General features: G+C 53.0%; 1 protein-coding gene across 2 annotated transcripts in view; it reads left to right on the top strand.

Annotated features, from left to right (window-relative positions):
* Positions 1-20,497, top strand: part of EPHB2 (EPH receptor B2) — a 92,680-nt gene that overhangs the window by 61,730 nt on the left and 10,453 nt on the right. Inside the window, exons 5-11 of one of the 2 annotated variants that reach the window (XM_066334392.1) lie at positions 3,715-3,839; positions 11,477-11,639; positions 12,722-12,830; positions 14,658-14,725; positions 16,751-16,873; positions 17,234-17,481; positions 18,158-18,373. In XM_066334392.1, the coding sequence (XP_066190489.1) occupies positions 3,715-3,839; positions 11,477-11,639; positions 12,722-12,830; positions 14,658-14,725; positions 16,751-16,873; positions 17,234-17,481; positions 18,158-18,373 (1,052 nt within the window). The remainder of the gene's footprint in view (positions 1-3,714; positions 3,840-11,476; positions 11,640-12,721; positions 12,831-14,657; positions 14,726-16,750; positions 16,874-17,233; positions 17,482-18,157; positions 18,374-20,497) is intronic. The other variant, XM_066334393.1, reaches the window with a different exon arrangement.

Genomic DNA, 20,497 nt, shown 5'->3' on the forward strand with positions numbered 1-20,497 from the left:
TGAGCAGCCTGGAGAGGAGGAGGCTGAGGGGCATCAAGGGAGAGAATGGTGGAAACATCCACAAAACACAACCAGCAAAATCCCAGTGGCATGTGAGGGAAAGTTTCTGCCCCACCAGAGCAAGGCAGCTGGGGGCTGCTGCTCAGAGAGCCTGGGGGTGCCCCATCCATGGAGATCACGTTCACTAGGTCTCATCTGGACACAGTCCTGAGCAAAATTATCTGATTGTGAAATTACTCTGCCAGAAACATCCAGAGGTCACTTCTGACTTAGGCCTTCCTGTGATTTCATTCCTGTGCACTCCCCTGGGTCTGTGATGAGAGGAGCAGTCACTGAGGACATGCAGTGGGGAGGTTCCTGCCCTTCCAGAGCCACTCCCTTGCCCCAGGTGAAGGAAAGGCGCTGAGGTTGCTGTAGTCATTCATCTCACCTGCCTTCTCCCACCGTGCAGCACATTTGCCTCATTAAGCTTGTTAGATGAGCCCCACCTCATCCATTTGGGTCTTTTGCTGAGCCAGACAAGAGCAGGTTCCCCAGGTACCAGCAGCACATGAGTCACACGTGTCCTGCTGTAGCTGTTGTCTTGTACATCTCCCTGAGCAGAGGCAGGAGATGCCTTGGAGAAGTCCTGTACTGCCAAGCTGGGGTGCAGTGCATGGAACTGGAAGAACATCCCAGAGACTTCACTCCTGCCAGGGGGGACCTGGAGCTGAGGAGTTTCTCCAGCTGCAAGGCCACTGAACCTGTGCCTAAATCATGGGATGTTGCCACATCCCAGTGTTGTGGTGGGACAGCTCTGGCTGTACATGGCCCCCGTCCTGGAAAACCCCAGTGTGTAAATGTGGGGTCAGTTCCTACAGCAGGTGGCAGAGACGCCAAGGGCTGTGTGCTCCTGATTCCTAAAGTTTTACCTTTCATGTTTTCACATTCTGTGGTGCCCAGGGGTGCAGTTCTGAGCTCACAATCAGTGTCACTCAGCTCTGCACAGAGCAGGGACACAAAAAAAATTCTTTCCCTGCTTAAGACCAAGGACAACTTTCAGCCCCAAAAGCACAAACAAGGGTGGGCTGGAGGGAGGAACAAGCAGGATGGGACCTCACAACCTGAAGCTGGAATTGGACAGTTAAACCTCAATATGCAAATGGACCAAAACTTATAAAAATGTAAGATCTTGTGACCCGTCAGCCATTTTGTCACCATTTTGGGTCCACCTTGGGTGTAGCTCTGTCCTGCCCAAGGTGTATCCTGGAGGCTTTTCAATAAATCCCTGCTTTATTATCTTACCTCTGTCCAGTCTCTATTCCAGGTCAGCCTTCCCAAGCCATCACTCCCCTCAGTCCAGAGCTGTCCCTGCCACAAGGGCAGCACTGTCCCATCTTCCTTCTTTGCCTTGTCTCCAGAGACAGAGATGTTTGTCTCGAAAATCACAGATGTCCTACACAATCTGTGTCGACAAGGAAGCAGCGAGCTCTGGCAAGAGCTGACAGGCTCCAGAAACATTACCTGTGTTTTATCTTCACGCCAGCATGAGAAACTATTCCCGGGAGTTTGGAAAGATGTGGCCTGAAGCAGTGGGACAGGGATGTCAGGGCGGGAGGGGAGGGCTGAGGTGACACAGAAGGTTTCAGACTGTTGGGTAATGGGGCTTTGCTTAAGCAGAAATGGATGGAAGGACTGGCCTCAGGATTTATTAGGATCATGGAGTGGTGTGGTTTGGAAGGGCCCTTAGAGATCATCTCATCCCACCCCCTGCCATGGGCAGGGACACCTTCCACCAGATCTGGTTGCTCCAAGCCCCATCCAGCCTGGCCTGGGACACTGCCAGGGATGGAAGTTCTGTGCTGTCCTTCTAGTTTTGTTCTCCTGGACAAAACTAGAGCTCAACAATACTGCTGAGGTTAACCCACATGATGAAAATGGAGCAGCAGTGTGGTGGCACATCTTGTGTTGCCCAAACCCAACCCCTTGGCACCCAGACATTAAAACATCCAAGAAACTGCAATGCTCTGAGCCAGTGCAGCAGTGAAGAGACAGACAGTGGATCAGAAAAATGGCTTTTGGTGGTGTGTTGGAGAGGAGCTGCTCAGTGGTAATTCATTGTGATGTGCAAGAACATGCTGGGGCCATGCTCATCCAAGCACCACGGTCCTGCCACTGCAATCCCAGCTGGCACAGCTCCTGTCACTGCCCCTGATGCCAAGGGGAGCCAGCCTGGAGCTGGGTGAGAGGTGCCTTCCTTTGGGTGCTGCTCCTCCAGGCTGTTTCTCAGAGCTGTCAAACGAGTTGTTCTTCCATGAAATATTGTTAGGGGTTGGGAAAAGCCCATCTGAGTGCAAACCTCTCTGCATCCATCTGAGCTGGCATACACGGGATGGGGCAGCTTTCATGCTACCACTCTCCAGTCCTCTCCCACCCCTGAGGCTTCCCCTGTGCCCTGAAGCTGTGCAGTGCTGAGGCTGTGCTGGCAGATGTGCCAGGGCCAATGGTGGACTGCAGCTGGAGCTCTGCAGGGCTGGGCTGGCAGCAGGGGAGCTCTGGGATGGCCCTGCAGTGACTGGGATGTGCTGGCAGTGCCAGGCTGGGCGTGGGGAGGGCACGGACACGTGCTGGGCTCACTGCTCTGGGATGTGGGGAGAGGAGGCAGCGCAGGCACCCGTGGGTGTCAGCCCTGCAGCAGGGGTGGGTGTCAGCTGCTCTGCTGTCAGCACCCAGAATCAGAGAATATCCCAACTCGGAGTGGACCCACAGGGATCATCCAGTAAACTCTTGTCCCTGTGCAGACACCCCAACAATCCCATCCTGGGCATCCCTGGCAGCGCTGTCCAAACACCCCTGGAGCTCTGGGGCCGTGCCCATTCCCTGGGGAGCCTGGGCAGTGCCAGCACCCTCTGGGGAAGAACCTTTCCCTGATATCCAACCTAAAACCGCCCTGACACAGCTCCAGCCATTCCCTGGGTGCTGTCCCTGGTCCCAGAGCAGATTTGGAAGCTGCAGACTGCTGAGTTTCCCAATCCCACAGGACTGAAAGCAGCCCGGGCTGTTGGCTCACCTGCCCTGTCAGAGTTTCCCAGGGAGGTGGCAGCTCCATCTCTGGTCTCTGCCCCACGGGCTTGTCAGCACAGCTCCTGGGCAGCCTTCCCACGGCTGTGCCTGGTTCGGTGTCCAGGGCTGCTGCTGCCCGGGCCGTGTGCGGGGCCGCGGGGACGGGCGGCTCTCCATTGTCAGCGTGTCAGCTCAGCTTTGTGCTGCCTGCTCGGGCTGCTGGGTGCACCTCCCGTGATGGGCATGTGCAACTTGCAGCCGCGGCCTGCCTGAGCCTTGGGAAGCTGCTCTATGCAAATGGAAAAGTAAAAAAACCCACCCATTTCCCCCAGGCAGACAGGGAGGAGTGCATGGTATGGGGCTGGTGGGGTTTTTTCCAGTGGAACAATGCTGTGCCCGCTCCAGCTGTGGGTTCCTTTTGCCGTTTTCCTGCTTGAGACACTGTCCTACATGTTTTCTAACTACCAACTCAGCAGAACCAATTTTTTCTCCCGTCACTGCTCTCTACAGACAGTAACATCCAAGATGTCCTGCCCCTGCACAGCTCTCCCAGTGAAGGAAGTGAATTCCAAAGCTCCAAACTGCAATAACCCAGCTGCCCACCTCCTGTCAGGATTTAGGTCCTACCTGTGCAGGTGTCTGACTGTTCCCTCCTCTCTCTCTTTTTTCCAGCCCCTTCTGCTGTGTCCATCATGCACCAGGTGAGTCGCACCGTGGACAGCATCACCCTCTCCTGGTCCCAGCCTGACCAGCCCAACGGAGTCATCCTGGACTATGAGCTGCAGTATTATGAGAAGGTACTGGGGTACCTTGGCAGGGGTCATCCACAGCTTTTGGGGAGAGGATGGGGTGTAGAGCTTCACTTAAGGGTGTATAGTTGTTGACCAACAGGAGACTCCTCTTGCTGCATTTGGTCATGCAGTGACAGTGGCCATCAATCCTTGGGTCCAAGTGATGGTTCCAGTGGCCCAAGTGTAGAAAATCATTCAGGAGCTTCTCTTGTCACCTCCACAGAACTGGTGGCAACTGGACCCATTGCAGGGGAACAGGGTAGCCAAGGCCCAGGGTCTATTTTTTCCTTTTTGTGTACTGGAGCATTAGTAGGAAATGGGAATGACAGGGAACATCCAGTCCCAGCACACTCAGTGGGTTCCAGTCTTGGAGATTTTCTGGAGTGCTGTCCATGGGTGCATTTACACCAAAGGTGAGTTTGGGATCTCTTCAGCTTCCTGAGCCCAGATGTTGTACAGGGAGAAGGTGTCCCATGCTCCCATGGAGGGTCCACTATGGAGTCAGTGTGAGGGGGTCCCACAGCACTGGCTCTTCCATCCCTGAGGAACCTGCTCCTTCCATAACCTCCCTGTCCAGGCAAGCAGAGGGATTTCAGTCTGGAATGTGCCAGTGTGTCCATCCCACCAGTGGCTGCTCAGAGACCTGAGGACTGAGTGAAAGTTGGTCCTGGGACCTGCCAGGCTGAACTTCATCTGTGCAACCCAGGGGACATGGGGAGCAGGAGACTTCTCCTTCCAGGAATCTTCCCCCTTGCACAAGAGCTTATAAGCTATACATTATAAATTGCAAACTAACTAATTAAAAAGCTTTATGATTAAATGGAACTGAAAATATTTTTCCCAGCAGTTGCCGGAAGAAATGATTAATCCCCCCCACTGCCTGCCTGTGACCTATTTTCTCATCACCAAGAGCCAGAGGGAGAATAGGGAGGAGGGGGGCTCCTTTGTAAGCTGTTAAATAGGTCCTGACCTATATTGCATAAATCACAGCCATTTATTTTGACCCTTGGAAACGATCCCAGAATACATGGCAAGATGGATGAGTAGATAACAAGACAGATCTGGGAAGCAAGAGGGGTCCTTTCCCTGGGGACCCTCAATGGAGAGGCAGAAGATCTCAGGGAGTACATTCTCCTCCTCTTGCTTTATCTTAGTCTCTCACTCTCTTTCTTTCTTCCTTCTCCTCTGTTTTCTGAGGGAGACTGTAAATAAAAGGAATTTTTGTCTAAAAATTGGTGCTGCTGTTGGTGGCCAGACTTTGCAGGCAACCACATCTTCCTGTCCCATTGTCATAGTTAGGGCACAGCATGTCCCTGATGATGGGGACAAGTGGCCCCACTCTCAGGCAGTGCTGTTCATGGAACACTAAGCCTGGCACAGAGGGCAGAGCTGGGCTGAGGTTCTCCCTGTCCTGGTATTTCAGAGAACCATGGAAGCATCCCAGAATGGTTTGGGTTGGGAAGGACCTTAAAGCTCATCCAGTGCCACCCCTGCCATGAGCAGGGACACCTGCCACTGTCCCAGGGTGCTCCAAGCCCCATCCAGCCTGGCCTTGAACACTGCCAGGGATCCAGGGGCAGGCACAGCTGCTCTGGGCACCCTGTGCCAGGGCCTGCCCACTCTCACAGCCAGGAATTCCTACCCAATATCCCATCCATCCCTGACTTCTGGCAGTGGAAGCCATTCCCTGTGTCCTGTCCCTCCATCCCATGTCCCCAGTCCCTCTCCAGCTCTCCTGGAGCCCCTTTAGGCCCTGGCAGGGGCTCTGAGCTCTCCCTGGAGCCTTCTCCTCTCCAGGTGAACACCCCCAGCTCTCCCAGCCTGGCCCTGGAGGAGCTCCAGCCCTTGGAGCATCTCTGTGGCCTCCTCTGGACTCACTCCAGCAGCTCCACATCCTTCCTGTGCCGGGACCCCAGAGCTGGGGGCAGCACTGCAGCGGGGTTTCACCAGAGCAGGGCAGAATCATTGGAACCCTGTGGAACCTTTTTTTTTCACTGGTTCTTGGTTTGAAGGAGGCCCAGCTCTATCTCCCCAGCCCTGATGTTTGTTATGTGCACAGGGACATTGGGTCCTGCTCTGGCTGCTGGACACAGCTGAGTCCCAGGTTAGTCCAGCCATTGCTGTGCTGCCTTTTGCAATCAAAAGGCATTTCCTGGATCCCTGGAAACAATCCCAAAATGCAGGGCCTTGGCTCTGCCGTGCTCTTCCCCTGCTTCCCATTAATCCAGCGGTTGGATGTGGCGTGTGACACATCCCAGGTGTGTTCTCACTCCACTGCCAGTCTGTGCAGAGGTGATTTCCTTCCAAATATTTCATTACAAACTGTCCCATGTGCTTCTGAATGCTCAACAAAGATCTCTGGAGCCGGTTAAGTTGTTTCTGGCGGAATTTTTTTTTTCCCCCAGTAGAAAATTGCATTTTATTTTCATGAAAACAGCTCAAATGAAGAATAGCAGCATACACATTATATATAAAAAGCACCTTGGCTCTTCATTTTTAATAGCTTCTCTTCTATTTAAAGATATAAATTAAATTTAAAAAAATAGAAGAATTTATTTCAGCGTTGACAGAAAAGAACTGTTACAATACCTGAAACAAAGGTGTATTTTTCTTTCCTTTTCACAGATTATTTATAACGCTGCTATTCTTAGATGCCATCAAAAATGCCTGTACAAAGGCAACATTATGAGTTTCTTTACGTGGAGTTGGAGCAAATCCACGCAGATTGTTTCACAAACACTGCCTGACGTGGCTGCTCTCTGCAGCCCTTGCCTTAATGTGGTTTTTTTTTTTCACTTCCAAGAGGCACCTGCCAACGTTTCTCTTATTAAAACAGTCTGTGTTGTCTTCATTTAGAAAGGGCATAGCAGTTTTTATCCAAAGTTGCCAGACTTATCCCAGAGTGTGGGAACTGGAGACCCACTGCAGTGTCAAGCCCTGCAAAGAGTAATTAGCCCTCCTCATTATGCAAAATGGTTGGGTTTGATGATGCTCAAAGTCACCCATTTTATAATTGTTTGGAGAAATTCAGCCCAATTTGGTCACCAGTGCAGGATTTTAGGAGGCAAAGGAGCCCTTTGATGTCTGCAGCCAGTGCTGGAGAAGAGCCTGGGCTGGCTGGGAGTGAAGGGTGGGGGAAGGACCTGTGGAGGTGGAACTGGAGGTGGAGCTGGAGCCTTCCTGGTGCCCAGGAGCTTCTGGCCAGAGCCCAGCAGCCCAGGACAGGATGTCCCCAGGGCTTGGAGCAAGGATGCTGCTCCCAGGCTGACTGAGGGGACATCCCTGCCCATCTCAGGGGGTTGGAACAAGATCGTCTTTAAGGTCCCTTCCAACCCAAACCATCCTGGATTCTCTGACTTTTGGAGTCTGACTTTTGCAGTGTTGGACACCAAAATCGCCGAGCCTGGAGCCAAAGGTGCTGCCTGATGTTTCCCAGCTGTCCTGAGATGGGGCTGCCCCTTCACCCAGTGCTGCCCAAATCCTTGAAGGGGGCTCTGTCCCAGGAAACTGGGAGTTCCAGGAGATGGAGAGGAATCTCTGCCAGGGAGGCCTGGGATAGCCTACCTGCAGTCCCAGTGCCTGTCCAGGGCCACACTGGAGCTGGGCACTGTCCAGGACTGGTTTGGGAGAGGCAAACACTCAGAGAATAATTAGAATAATTAGAGAAGCCCTCCAAGATCAATCAGTCCAACCTTCACCCTGACACCCACCAAACCACATTTGCAAGTGCAGCATCTCATTTTTTGAGCACTTCCAGAGATGGAGACTCCACCACTGCCCTGGGCAGCCTGTGCCAATGCCTGAAAACCCTTTTAATGAAGAAATATTTCCTTATATCTAACTTGCACTTCCCTTGGCACAACTTGAGGCCATTTCCCCTTGTCCCACGTGATGGGATACCTGGCTGGGGCACAGATGTTTTTGGGCTGTCCTCACAAGTGGTGGATCCCTGTGAGAGTCCAAGGGCTGTGGATCCCACAGGCGCAGCCCCAGTGGGGCTGGCAGGACCCTGCTCCCACGGGTGAGCATCCCAAAATGCAGCTGTGTGATGGTTTGGCACCCAGCCCTGGCGTGTCCTGCTGTGTTTGCCCCCAGGGCTGTGGCAGATGCCACTGTGCCAGGCTCACAGGAACTCTGCCAAATTCACTCAGCCGACTTTTTTTTTTTTTTTTTTTTTTTATGCGACTTTTTAGAAGCAATTTTTGTAAATCCTTTGGGTGTCTCACAGCCTACCCATGTTTCAAGAGACTCTTTTTTTTTGTTGATCAGACTTTGGTTTCAGCTTCAGTTGGACTCGTGGGAAGGGGAACCAGATGAGGACTCAAAATCAAACCAGCAAGTTATTCTGAATTAGGATTTCCAACTCAAAACAAAATCAGTAGGAAAAAAAACCTCCAGACACCACAAACCTCTGCTTGGACTTGGGCTTTAAACCACCTGGGATGCACTTGGCCTGCTGGAGGAACCCAGAGAGGTGAAAGGGGAGAAGTGTTTGAGGTGAATGTGCAGGTCCTGGAGAGGTGATGCCAAGGAGAAAGAGTAGCTTTGATAAGGGAGGGTGGAGAGGTGTAAATGGTTTTTCCTCGTGCTCTGGGTTCAAAGGAGAGCACATCACAAGCACACCTTGCTCAGCCAGGAAGACATCAATTTCCCAGGCTATCAACCACCCTGTAGGCTTGGCCATTACATTCCATTTAAAGTCCTCCAGGAGCAGGGATGAGGCTCTCCAAAAGAGTTGGACAAGTGATTTTAAAACAACTGTGTTGTTGTGAGTGCCCTCCAAGGGCCTGGGAGGATTCATCCAAGCCCTTGAGCTCTAAAACTGTAAACGTTTCCTGACCTATTTCTCTCCTTGCCTGCCTGGGAAAGGTCCAAGGGAGTGCTGAGGACTGATCAGACAAATGAGGCCATGAGTTTGCTGTGTGCTCATCCTCCCTTGGTCCGTGTGGATCTGCATTTGAGCTTTTCACTGTCATCAGTCTAATTACCCGAGACCCCAGTGACAACCAGGGACCTTCAGCACCAGATTCAGATGTATAAAACAGATATTGTAGTTTTTAGAAGGGAGAAGTATTCCTGAGTAGTGTTAATAGTAGAGGTCTCTGAGGTGTTTCACAGAGTCCCAGAATGGTTTGGGCTGGAAAGGACCTCAAAGCCCATCTCATTCCAGCCCCTGCCGTGGGCGGGGATCCCTCCCATAGCCCCAGTGAGGCTGCTCCCAGCCCCATCCAGCCTGGCCTTGGACATTTCCAGGGATCCAGGGGCAGCCACAGCTTCTCTGGGCACCCTGTGCCAGGGCCTCACCACCCTCACAGAGAGAAATTTCTTCCCAATATCTCATTTCCTGCTCTCTTTCAGTCTAAAGCTGTTCCCCCTTGTCCTATTCCTCCATGTCCTCACGTGTAATGCTGAGCTCCCCTGCTCTCCTGCAGAAGGATTTACCATCAGCATTTCCACCCCTGGGGTTTGGCCTTGAAGAAACACATTCCTGCCAGGCCCCTCTCTTACCACCACCCACACCAGAGCACTGCTCAACCAACCAACCACTTAGGTCTCTTCAAGGCTGGGTTGGATGCTGTGGGCAGGCCCTGGCACAGGCTGCCCAGATCAAGTTGAACACTTGATCTAGTAGAAAGTGTCCCTGCCCATGGCAGAGGGTGGAACTGGATAAGCTCTAAGGTCCCCTTCCAGCTGAAACTGTTCCATGATTCCATGACAAGATCCCTGACAGGATGGTGCAGCTGGGTGGGTGTCAGGCTCTTCTTCCAGGGAAAAAGCAACAGGGCAAGAGGACATAGTCTCAAGCAGTGCCAGGGGGGGTTCACGTTGGACAGCAGGAAGAATTTCTTCATGGAAAGGGTGCTCAGACACTGGAAGGGGCTGCCCAAGGAGGTGGTGGAGTCCTCACCCCAAAGATGTCCAAGAAATGGACATGGCACTCAGTGCTCTGGGCTGGTGACAAGGTGGAGATCAGTAAAAGGCTGGACTTCATGATTTTGAATGACTTTTCTAACCTTACTGATTCTGTGGAACCTTCCTTCTGCCTGATTGCCCCTTCATTACCCTCTGTCCATCAGCACTCTGCTGCAGAAGTTGGTGAGGAGAAGTAGGTGCTTTCTCTTTTCTGGGAGTTTCACTCTGGCCCCTCGTTCCCATGGGAAAAGCAGAAATGTCTCCATGCCACCCATGTCATGTCAGGGCTGGGACAGGGGTCAGTGCCCTGGTCACACGCTCAGTCACACTTACAGAGTTCCACAAACCTCATGTCTCACTTTCTGCCAGTCCCTGCCAGAGTCTCACGCGGTGACCCCTCCTCACTGAGGGTGCAGGCGAGGTCCTGTGCAGTGACCTGAAGTCAGCAGGTCTCAGGGACTCACTGGGAACTTGCCAGCTCAGATTTTGAGCTTTGCTCCTCTGTTCCATCCTGTGATCTGCCAGGGCAGCCTGACCTGCCACACCCGAGGTACAGGCAGGACACATGAGCACCTTCAGTGTCACTACAGCCACTGGATTCCAAAACCTGCATCTCCTTTTCTCAGGTGCTTACTTACAGCTGGGCTTTGCTGAGAGCTCTCTGGTTTCCAGAAGCATTGTGCTCTTGGCATTGCTGTTTTGCTCTGACTTTTGGGGCTTCATGGCAGCCAGGTTCTTGGCCACCTTTCTCTGGCCACAGTCAGGACCCTCTGTCATCCTCCTCTGTTGACTCCACGTCCCTGGGAGATGGGGACTATCTATTCTCTTGTGTGAAGAAATCCTGCCTGCCCACCAGTGCTGCTGAAGGGCACAATTCCTAAGGGCAGCGATGGATCTGTCACCTACACAAGTGCAAAGCCACCTGCGCTGTTGGAATTCTGGAAACTTAGATTTAAGATTTTAGCTTATAGTAATACACATGAGTCAAGATGGAGGACTCTGGGCATTGTCTGGGTCCTTCTTCACCTTCTTCTTCATGGGTTTGGATGGTTTTCTGTGATTGGTTCATAGTGTCCACGTTGTGGACTTCTAATAGTTAGTTATTGGGTTTAAAGTAAAAATAATTTAGGTGGCATTTCATACTGCACCAGTGTGTGACTGCTCCAGTCCTCAGCTACAGAACTGCAGACAAGGGGCAGAACAAAAGTTTGGAAATAGTCTCATTAAAATACTTTGAAATATGCTCTTGGGGTCCCCTTAGAATCTTGGCTGTGGCCTCTGGAAAAGCAGGCTCTGGGATGGGAGCAGAACTTCTCCTGAGGTCCAAAACCCAGTGTTCAGGTGGGCTTTACCTGCTGGCAGAGGAAGGTGGGATTGGGGAAGAGCAAATGGACTGTGCTGAGGCTGGATAAGGCACAGCAGGAGGGGATGGGAGAGGAGGAAAGTGCTAAGAGAAAGGCACAGAAGAGAGAAGAAGTTCCCATCTCCAGTGACCTCAAGACTTAGAGAAGCAGCCTGAGTTTTGAAGTTACTGCCTTCTTTAGAGCCTTTTCTGAGAGGTGGTGGAGCCTACTCACGTCCCTGAGTCTGTGTCTCCGTGCCAGGACAGACCTGTTTGTTCAGACCTCGGTGGTCTCTCCACCCTGCTCTCCTGTCCTTACTCCTTCCAGAGCTGCAACACCTGACTCTGGACTGAAGGTTCTAATGACAGATTTGTGTTTTCTCTGCAGGATCTGAGCGAGTTGAACTCAACCACAGTGAAGAGCCCCACCAACACCGTGGCAGTGCAGAACCTCAAGGCTGGCACCATCTACGTGTTCCAGGTGCGGGCGCGCACCGTGGCCGGCTACGGCCGCTACAGCGGGAAGATGTATTTCCAGACCATGACTGAAGGTGAGCCTGCAGCTGCCCTGTAAAGGTGACTCAGGGTCTGGAGAGATGTGGAGATAGACACACAGCTGGTCCCCTTGCTGTCAGTCCCCTCAAGGGTGTGTTGACAAATCACATTCAAGACCTGGAAAGAAGCCTGGTGATACAGTCTTACAGCAGGATAGTGTTTAATGAGCCCCATGAAGATGTATCAGGTCCTGAGGGCTGACCTGCAACCTCCCAGAGTGGCTTTATAATATTTGGGAGAGGGCTCTTCAGGTGTGTTTCGTAAAGCAAAGGTTTTAACAAATGAGAAAATAACAAATGATATAGAAACAAAACAGAAGCGTGCTGAGGCGCAGAGAAGCCCTTACACCTGGCTGAGACACCCCAAAAAGCCCTGAGCACGTCTGTGCTCCTTCTTAAATACTTAATGTTTTAGGAGGGCTTTTGGCTTGCTGCCCATCAGAAACTAGCTGTACTTCAGAAGAACAGCTACAAAGACCAGCAGGTGCCTCTGTGCTGGCACAGAGCCAATGATCATTAGAGAAACACAGAACGTTCTGGTGCTTCTCCTTAAAAGTTAGGGGTGAAACTGGAACCCCTTTTCCTTATTTAGAAACATTTGCTTGGGTGTGGAAATGCACTGCTACAGCCTGGGTGCTTGTTCCATGCAGGGGAAGCCCCAGTTTCTGCCCAGCTTTTCTGTTGTGGGGATATGTCTGCTCAGCTGGATGTACAAGAAGCAAAATTTATATTTTCTACCTGCACAGCTGCTGATGACAAACGCAGAGCCATGTCTTCATTTTCTAAATTTGTGCTGCTAAATAAAACAGGCCAAGCCAGTTTTCTGGCCCTGGGGCCAAGGACAAGGCACAGCACGCTTCCAACAGGACTAAAAATCCCTCCCAAAAGGAACAGCTCCATCCAAACTTCCTTTTGGGACACATCCCCCAACCAGAGGGGAGTCCTGACTGTCCCAGACCAAAACCATGCCAAGAATCAACCATAACCTGTGCTCAGGGCTGTCCTCTGACTTCCATAACCTGGTGAGGGATGGCACATCCTGTGCCACAGTAACCTGTCCCATTTTCCCCTTGTGCCAGCTGAGTACCAGACCAGTGTGCAGGAGAAGCTGCCGCTCATCATCGGCTCCTCGGCGGCGGGGCTGGTGTTCCTCATCGCCGTGGTGGTGATTGGCATCGTGTGCAGCAGGTAGGGCAGGCTGGGACACCCCCAGGGCACTGGGGACACGGGGAGGGGACAGAGGTGCCCCCTTGGGAACAGCCAGAGGGTCTGTGGGTCCGACCCTGGATGCTGCAGTCTTCCCAGAGAGAGAGGTCTCACTAGAGCCAGGGACCTGGGGCAGTCGTCAGGCCACCACATAACCTCAGCAAGGTGCAGTCTGTGGCTGCAAGTGATCAGGTCTTAGGAGTGATTTCAGCCCTTAGTGATTCCAGCTCTTTGCAGTGATTTCAGCCCTTAGCAGTGATTTCAGCCTTTAGCAGTGATTTCAGCTCTTTGCACTGATTTCAGCCTTTAGCAGTGATTTCAGCCCTTAGCAGTGATTCCAGCCCTTAGCAGTGATTTCAGCCCTTAGCAGTGATTTCAGCTCTTAGCAGTGATTCCAGCTCTTAGCAGTGATTTCAGCCCTTAGCAGTGATTCCAGCCCTTAGCAGTGATTCCAGCCCTTAGCAGTGATTTCAGCCCTTAGCAGTGATTTCAGCTCTCCCTTTTGAGGTGACCCAGGCTGACTTAGAGGGACAGGAGTGCTGTGTGGTGATTCCACAGGGCAGCCTTTATTATCCCACACCCTGCGAGGGAACTGGGCAAACTCTGGGGTATTTCTGGGGGAAATCCAGGGTGGTACCAAAGGGGAAAGACCAAAGGGTTAGAAAGAATCTACATGGGTATGTCAGAGCACGATGGGACCTCACCATGACCAGGGAGAACAGCCTCATCTAAGGGTTATCTCTCCCAGAGAGGGTTGGGATGAGCTTACCACAGTCCATTCAAGGGACACCCCTCCAGGGCAGTGGCTTGGCAGGGTCACCTGCCTCCACAGCCCCTCAGCACAGCCCCAGCCCTGAGGGGCCCATGCTGTGCCCAGGTCTCAGTCCCCAGCCCTGAGGGGCCCATGCTGTGCCCAGGTCACCTTTCCCCAGCCCCAGGAGCCCATGCTGTGCCCAGGTCACCTTTCCCCAGCCCTGAGGGCCCATGCTGTGCCCAGGTCTCAGTTCCCAGCCCTGAGGGCCCATGCTGTGCCCAGGTCTCAGTTCCCAGCCCTGAGGGCCCATGCTGTGCCCAGGTCTCAGTTCCCCAGCCCTGAGGGCCCATGCTGTGCCCAGGTCACCTTTCCCCAGCCCCAGGAGCCCATGCTGTGCCCAGCTCTCAGTCCCCAGCCCTGAGGGGCCCATGCTGTGCCCAGGTCACCTTTCCCCAGCCCCAAGGGCCCATGCTGTGCCCAGGTCTCAGTTCGCAGCCCCAGGAGCCCATGCTGTGCCCAGGTCACCTTTCCCCAGCCCTGAGGGCCCATGCTGTGCCCAGGTCTCAGTCCCCAGCCCTGAGGGGCCCATGCTGTGCTCAGGTCACCTTTCCCCAGCCCTGAGGGGCCCATGCTGTGCCCAGGTCACCTTTCCCCAGCCCCAGGAGCCCATGCTGTGCCCAGGTCACCTTTCCCCAGCCCTGAGGGCCCATGCTGTGCCCAGGTCTCAGTCCCCACCCTGAGGGCCCATGCTGTGCCCAGGTCTCAGTTCCCACCCTGAGGGGCCCATGCTGTGCCCAGGTCACCTTTCCCCAGCCCTGAGGGCCCATGCTGTGCCCAGGTCTCAGTCCCCGGCCCTGAGGGGCCCATGCTGTGCCCAGGTCACCTTTCCCCAGCCCTGAGGGCCCATGCTGTGCCCAGGTCTCAGTCCCCACCCTGAGGGCCCATGCTGTGCCCAGGTCTCAGTCCCCAGCCCTGAGGGGCCCATGCTGTGCCCAGGTCACCTTTCCCCAGCCCTGAGGGGCCCATGCTGTGCTCAGGTCTCCCTTCCCTTCCAGAAGACGGGGCTTTGAGCGGGCAGACTCGGAGTACACGGACAAGCTGCAGCACTACACCAGTGGCCACAGTACGTACCGGGGTCCCCCCCCGGCCCTGGGGGGCCCCTCGCTGCTCGGTTCGTGCTCCTGCTCACTTGGGCCTTGAGGGGTGGGCTGTGGGCAGGGTGTGTGTGTGTGTGTGTGTGGGCAGGGCAGCTCCAGATCCCCCCAGACACTGATCCCTGCCCTGCTCTCTCAGCCCTGCACGCTGGCAGGTGCCTGAGTGTGTTCTCCAGACCTCTGTGACAGCCAACACCTCCTGAAGCAGCACTGTCTTCTGTGCTGCAGCCTCTGCCACCATGCACCATGTCTTGCTCCTCCTGAGCTTTGCCCATCTCCTGAGCAGGAGTGAGACCCCTTCCCTCACCTCTCCCTGTCAGCAGAGTTCTGTCCCCCTACAGGAACCCACAGACCTTTGCTAGAGCCCATCCCAGTGCTCCCAGATTCCCAGAAGATGTGAGATATATCTATATATAAGTATGTAATACAATATCTAACATGCCCTCTCTTGTAGCCTCCCTCTTCCAACATCCCTGTGCAAGTCACTCCCTCACACGCAGCATTCCTGCTCAGCCTCCCTGCACACCCTGCTTCACCCCAGTGCATCCTTCTCCCCCCACCCCTGGCAGTGTCCAAGGCCAGCTTGGACAGGGTTTGGAGCCACCTGGGGTAGTGGCAGGTGTTCCTGCCCATGGCAGAGGGTGGAATGAGATGAGGTCATTTAAGATTCTTTTCAACCCAAACAATTCCATGATTCTATGGATAACCCCTGCTTTCATGTCACTGAAATTCCTTCTCCCCCTTACTAGAGACCTGTTGCTCTAATCTTGCTTTAGTCCAATCTTGGTTGGGATTTTCCTCATTGTTCCACTTGCAGCTTTAGGATTTCTGCCCTTTTAATACCTTGTTCCTGTACAAATCCAGGCCTCGCTCAGAGCATGGAAAACACCAGTAGTGTTTCCACTCAAGACTCACTGTTGCTCCTGCTTTTACCTGGGAAACAAGTCCCAAAAGTCAGAGCTGCAGCCCTGTGCCCCAGCAGCCTGAGCTGGCTGCCTCACTATCACTTACCAGGAAAAATGACACTTTTCAGGAGACATTATGCAAATGCAGCTCTCAGTTGTTTGCCAGGCTGGGCTGCAAACACACATTCACACATTCTCCCGGGGCCTGGTGTGGGATGTGACAGCTCCAGGCTGGGATGGGTTTAATCACTGTGCCTGCACCATTTGGAACAAGCCTGGTGGCACAGGCTGCAGCAGGGCTGATACAGCCTGGGGTGCCTTTTAGCCCCTTCCTCACCCAGCTCATCTGGCCAGGGCTCAGTCCCCAGCAGTGATTGCTGTGCAGACACTGCAGCAAATTGCCAAGGCCCAGGGAGCCTGTGAGCACTGCAGAACCCCCTGAACACACCCAGCGTCCTGGAGCTGGGAGTCACAGTCTGGGGCTCTGTGGGGCTCCTTCTTTAGGGAGCTGTGAGCTCTGCTCTCCAAATGGCCCGATTTGGAGTGAGCCAGGGGCCAGAAAAGGAGTACAGAAAGGGGAGATCACAGGTAAGAGCTGTCCCACAGTACAGCTGGCTGGGATGTGCAGCAGCACTCCAGCCTCACCAGGTCCTTGGCCACTGCCTTTCCCATGACGGATCACTGTGTCCCCTGCTCGGCCTGCCAAGAGGAACCTGTCGCTTGTGATTTTCCTTGTGTGTCTCACTACTTCTCTTGGGGCTCCCAAGAGGGAAGCCAGCCTTGGGCAGGGGTGCCAGCCAGGAGAACAGGGCAGACTGGACTGTCCCTCCTGCTTGGACAGCTCCTGGAAGGGTCACAGATCCCCCACAGAGGAGCTTGTGGGCCGGTGTTCATTGAAATCAGCTTTAACAGTCCTGTGAAACAGGGCTCTGCATGTTCTTTCTCAAACTGTTTCTTCTCTGTCTGTGTCTTGATTATGCACCTTGCTGAGGTAAAAAGACTGTCACTCAAACAGTTTCCTCTTTTCCTTGATGCCGACCATTCCAGTTGCATCCGTCTGTCTGACTCTCTCCCTCACCTTTCACACAGTGACTCCAGGGATGAAGATTTACATCGACCCTTTCACCTACGAAGATCCCAATGAGGCTGTCAGGGAATTTGCAAAAGAAATCGATATCTCTTGTGTCAAAATTGAGCAGGTGATTGGGGCAGGTAGGTGACCTGGGAATGGCTGGCTGGCCCTCAGCAGCACAAGCTCCTTGATGGTGCCAGGAGTTGGGAGGATTTAGCCTGATGCCACTAGAGATCTTACTTAGCGCCAGGCTGGACTAGAAGGAGCAGGGGAGATCAGTGCAGGAGAAGCAAGACCAACAGTTCCCATGTTCCCAAGCATATAATTCCATCTGTGCTTCTCAGAGATGAGTGCAGCTGGAGGATGAAGGGGGAGGGGACACGGATCAGGGGGTGGGTGCTCAGCTCAGGGATGGGCAAGGCAGGCACAGCTGGGGCCAGGGTCCCTTGGGGGCACGGCAGAGGTGGGGGAGGCTCTCAGGCCCTGCCTTGTGTTCACAGGGGAGTTTGGCGAGGTGTGCAGTGGGCATCTCAAGCTTCCAGGCAAAAGAGAGATCTTTGTGGCCATCAAGACCCTCAAGTCTGGCTACACGGAGAAGCAGAGACGGGACTTCCTGAGTGAGGCCAGCATCATGGGGCAGTTTGACCACCCCAACGTCATCCACTTGGAGGGAGTGGTCACCAAGAGTTCTCCAGTCATGATCATCACTGAGTTCATGGAGAATGGTTCACTGGACTCCTTCCTGCGGGTATGAGATCTGGGATGTGCAGCTTTTAGAGGCTGTGCTAGCACAGAGGGGATTTGGGGGAAGGTTTCCTTCCCAGTGGCATTCCCTGCCTGGTGTTCCCTGTCACAGGGGCAGCTGCTGCATAGTCTAGAGGTCTGTGTTTTGGGAACAGAGCTGGGGATGACAGCCCCAGGGCTGTCATTTACATGTCTGTCCACTCATCCTAGGGTTGACAGCATCAGGGCTGTCATTTTTACATATCTGTCCATTCATCCTAGTGAGAGCTGTGCCTGCACCCACAGGTGCACACCCAGACTGACCCGTGGAGGCACAGCCTAACTCAGCTTTAACCCAGCAGGGCTCCACCTCCAGCTGCTCTGTCTAAATATTTCTAGTTTTGGGTTTGAAGTGGGTAATTGACTCTGTTGAAGGGAAGTGGCCTGGTCAATAGGAATAGATTGTCCCTTCAGAGCTCTCCTGTGCAGGGTGGGTGCATTTTGGGGTGACAGCAGCTGCCGTAGTGGTGCCCTTGGGATGTGTGAGATGACCCCCAACCCCTGTGAACTCCGCACTGCCCACCCTCCCTGGGAGGGAACATACTCATGGTGTATCCTGCCATGGGTGTGGAAAGACCCTCCTGGCCATAAAGGGGCTGTGAATGTGCTGCTGTTGGTCACCTGTGTCCTGTGTTCCTCAGCAAAACGACGGGCAGTTCACGGTGATCCAGCTGGTGGGGATGCTGCGGGGCATCGCCGCGGGCATGAAGTACCTGGCCGACATGAACTACGTGCACCGGGACCTGGCCGCCCGCAACATCCTGGTCAACAGCAACCTGGTGTGCAAAGTGTCTGACTTCGGCCTCTCCCGCTTCCTGGAGGATGACACCTCCGACCCCACCTACACCAGTGCCCTGGTAATGCTGCTCCTCCAGCCAGGGAGGGGGAAAGGGGGTGAAGGAAGCAGGGAGAGAGGGAAAGGAGGGATCTCGCCCTTCATGGCATGTTCTGGTTTAGGGCAGATTTGGGGGGAAAGCTCCACATGGAGTCACTCTGGGGAGCAAAACCAAACGGCCCCTCTCCCAGCTGGTCTGGGAAAAAAATCTCCTGGAGAAATGTGGAACAATCTGGTTTTTAACAAAGTGCCCACAAGCTTAAAGAATGAATAATATGAAACAATAAAATCTCTTGCTGCTCAGAAGAAAGATGGCAAAATAAAGTCCTGCCATGGGTGTAGCTCTGCTCTCCCAGTCTCTTATCAGTCCCTCCAGTGCTGGAAAATGCCATCCTGGGGCCGAGTGGGCCACAGGTGTGAGATTCCAGTGTCTCTCTGGGTTTTCAGTCCAGAGCAGGTTTAACCAGTCCCAATAAAAGGGGAAAAAACCAGTCCAGGAAACTTCTCTGCCTCAGCTAGCTAAACTAACTAACAGCACAGGAGATCTCTGTCCCACTGTCTGTGCTGCAGACAACACAGTCAAGGAGCAGAATGTAGAGGACTGAGTGCAGTTCCTGCAAACAAACTTGGTGTTTCTTTCCCCCTTTTCGCTCTCAGAACCAGTCTGAAAGGTACAGAACACAATATCCAACACAAACAGAACAGAGGACTGGGGATAGAAGCATCACAAAGTCACCCCGGGACACGGCAGGCAGCACTTTTTCAGGGTGTCAGCAGTGGAAAGGTCCCAGATGAGAAAGACCAATGAAATAAGATTCTCCCTTGCAAGGTCCTGTCATTCCTATGGAGAGCTGAGCCTTCCTCCAAACATGTCTGCAAACACACACATGTCCCTGGAAAGCCCTTGGTTGGGATCATGCTCTGCACCCTCCCCATGTGAGTCACCTGGGATCCTTTGAGATGAGATGCTGCCCTGACAGATTTGTTGCCAGGGCAGCAGCTCTGGGGTTTTTACCATCACTGTCCAGTCATGCTGCCCTGCTGTGCTTCCTCATATCATCTCACTGGCTTAGCCCCAGCAAGGACAGACTGAAGTGTACTAAGTGTGGGTGAGTGCCAGATATTAGATACTGATCTTCCAGAGAGTATCCAAATTAAACAGAAAAACACTCCTAAAAATGACTTCCCAGGAGCACCTTGGTGCCACAAGTGCCACCAAGAACTCAAGGCTCATGTCAGGCTGCAGAAGGTGCCCCAGGACCTGAGGATTATTTAGTTTTGCTCTGTGAGAGCTCAGCCAGGAGTTCTCATAAATAGCACACAGAAATGTTCTGCACAGTGCATCACGATCAATGCCCACGACAGGAATTCTTGGAAATCAGTGTTGCTAGAGCTGGGGCATGACCTGTAGGAAATCACCTCTCCTGGGTCTTTTGAAGCTGGCAGTGATGAGATGCCTGGCATAGCTCTTAGTAAATTTTATCAGTAGCTGAATACCTGACAAACACCTAAAAATGTGTGGGTTTATTCTCATCCGTGTCGCTTCAGACATCAACTCGTCCATCTTACACAGCCATCAGTGGTTTTTACAAACACTAATAACATTTCTTTTTCACAACATGTTCCTTACAGCCAATTAAATTTCACTTTCTTTACTAAATACATGGTGTTTACTACTGTTCTCTATCCCTGCTTTTGTGCCTGTAGCTTTTCTCTCTAATAATAAATTTGTCATCCCTAATTTATTCTCCTTTGAACTGTGGGCACTGTAACAGGACATTTATTAGCCATAATGACAGATTATGTGCACCTACTGTATCAGAAGTATCTTCCTCTGCAAAATGGTTTTTACAGTCATTCTCCCAGTGACCTTGTGTCCATAGGTGGCAGAAGCCACAAGCTCTGGCCTGAAGAGTTTCATGCTGGACCTTAGAAAAGTCTTCAGGGTGGTGAAGCTCCAGGTCAGACCCCACAGAGATGAGAGGTTTCACTGAAGTGAGTTCCCACAAGAATCCTCCAAAGTCTGATTCCCACTTTAGGACTTTTTAGCCATTTTTAAAAATCCACTACTTGCCAGGAGTTCTATCGAGAGTCCTTCTCATGGAGAGGACATCCTGTTTGGTATGCGTTGCTTCTTCTTCCCCCC

Source organism: Sylvia atricapilla, chromosome 22 (assembly GCF_009819655.1).
Source record: "Sylvia atricapilla isolate bSylAtr1 chromosome 22, bSylAtr1.pri, whole genome shotgun sequence".
Lineage (NCBI taxonomy): Eukaryota > Metazoa > Chordata > Aves > Passeriformes > Sylviidae > Sylvia > Sylvia atricapilla.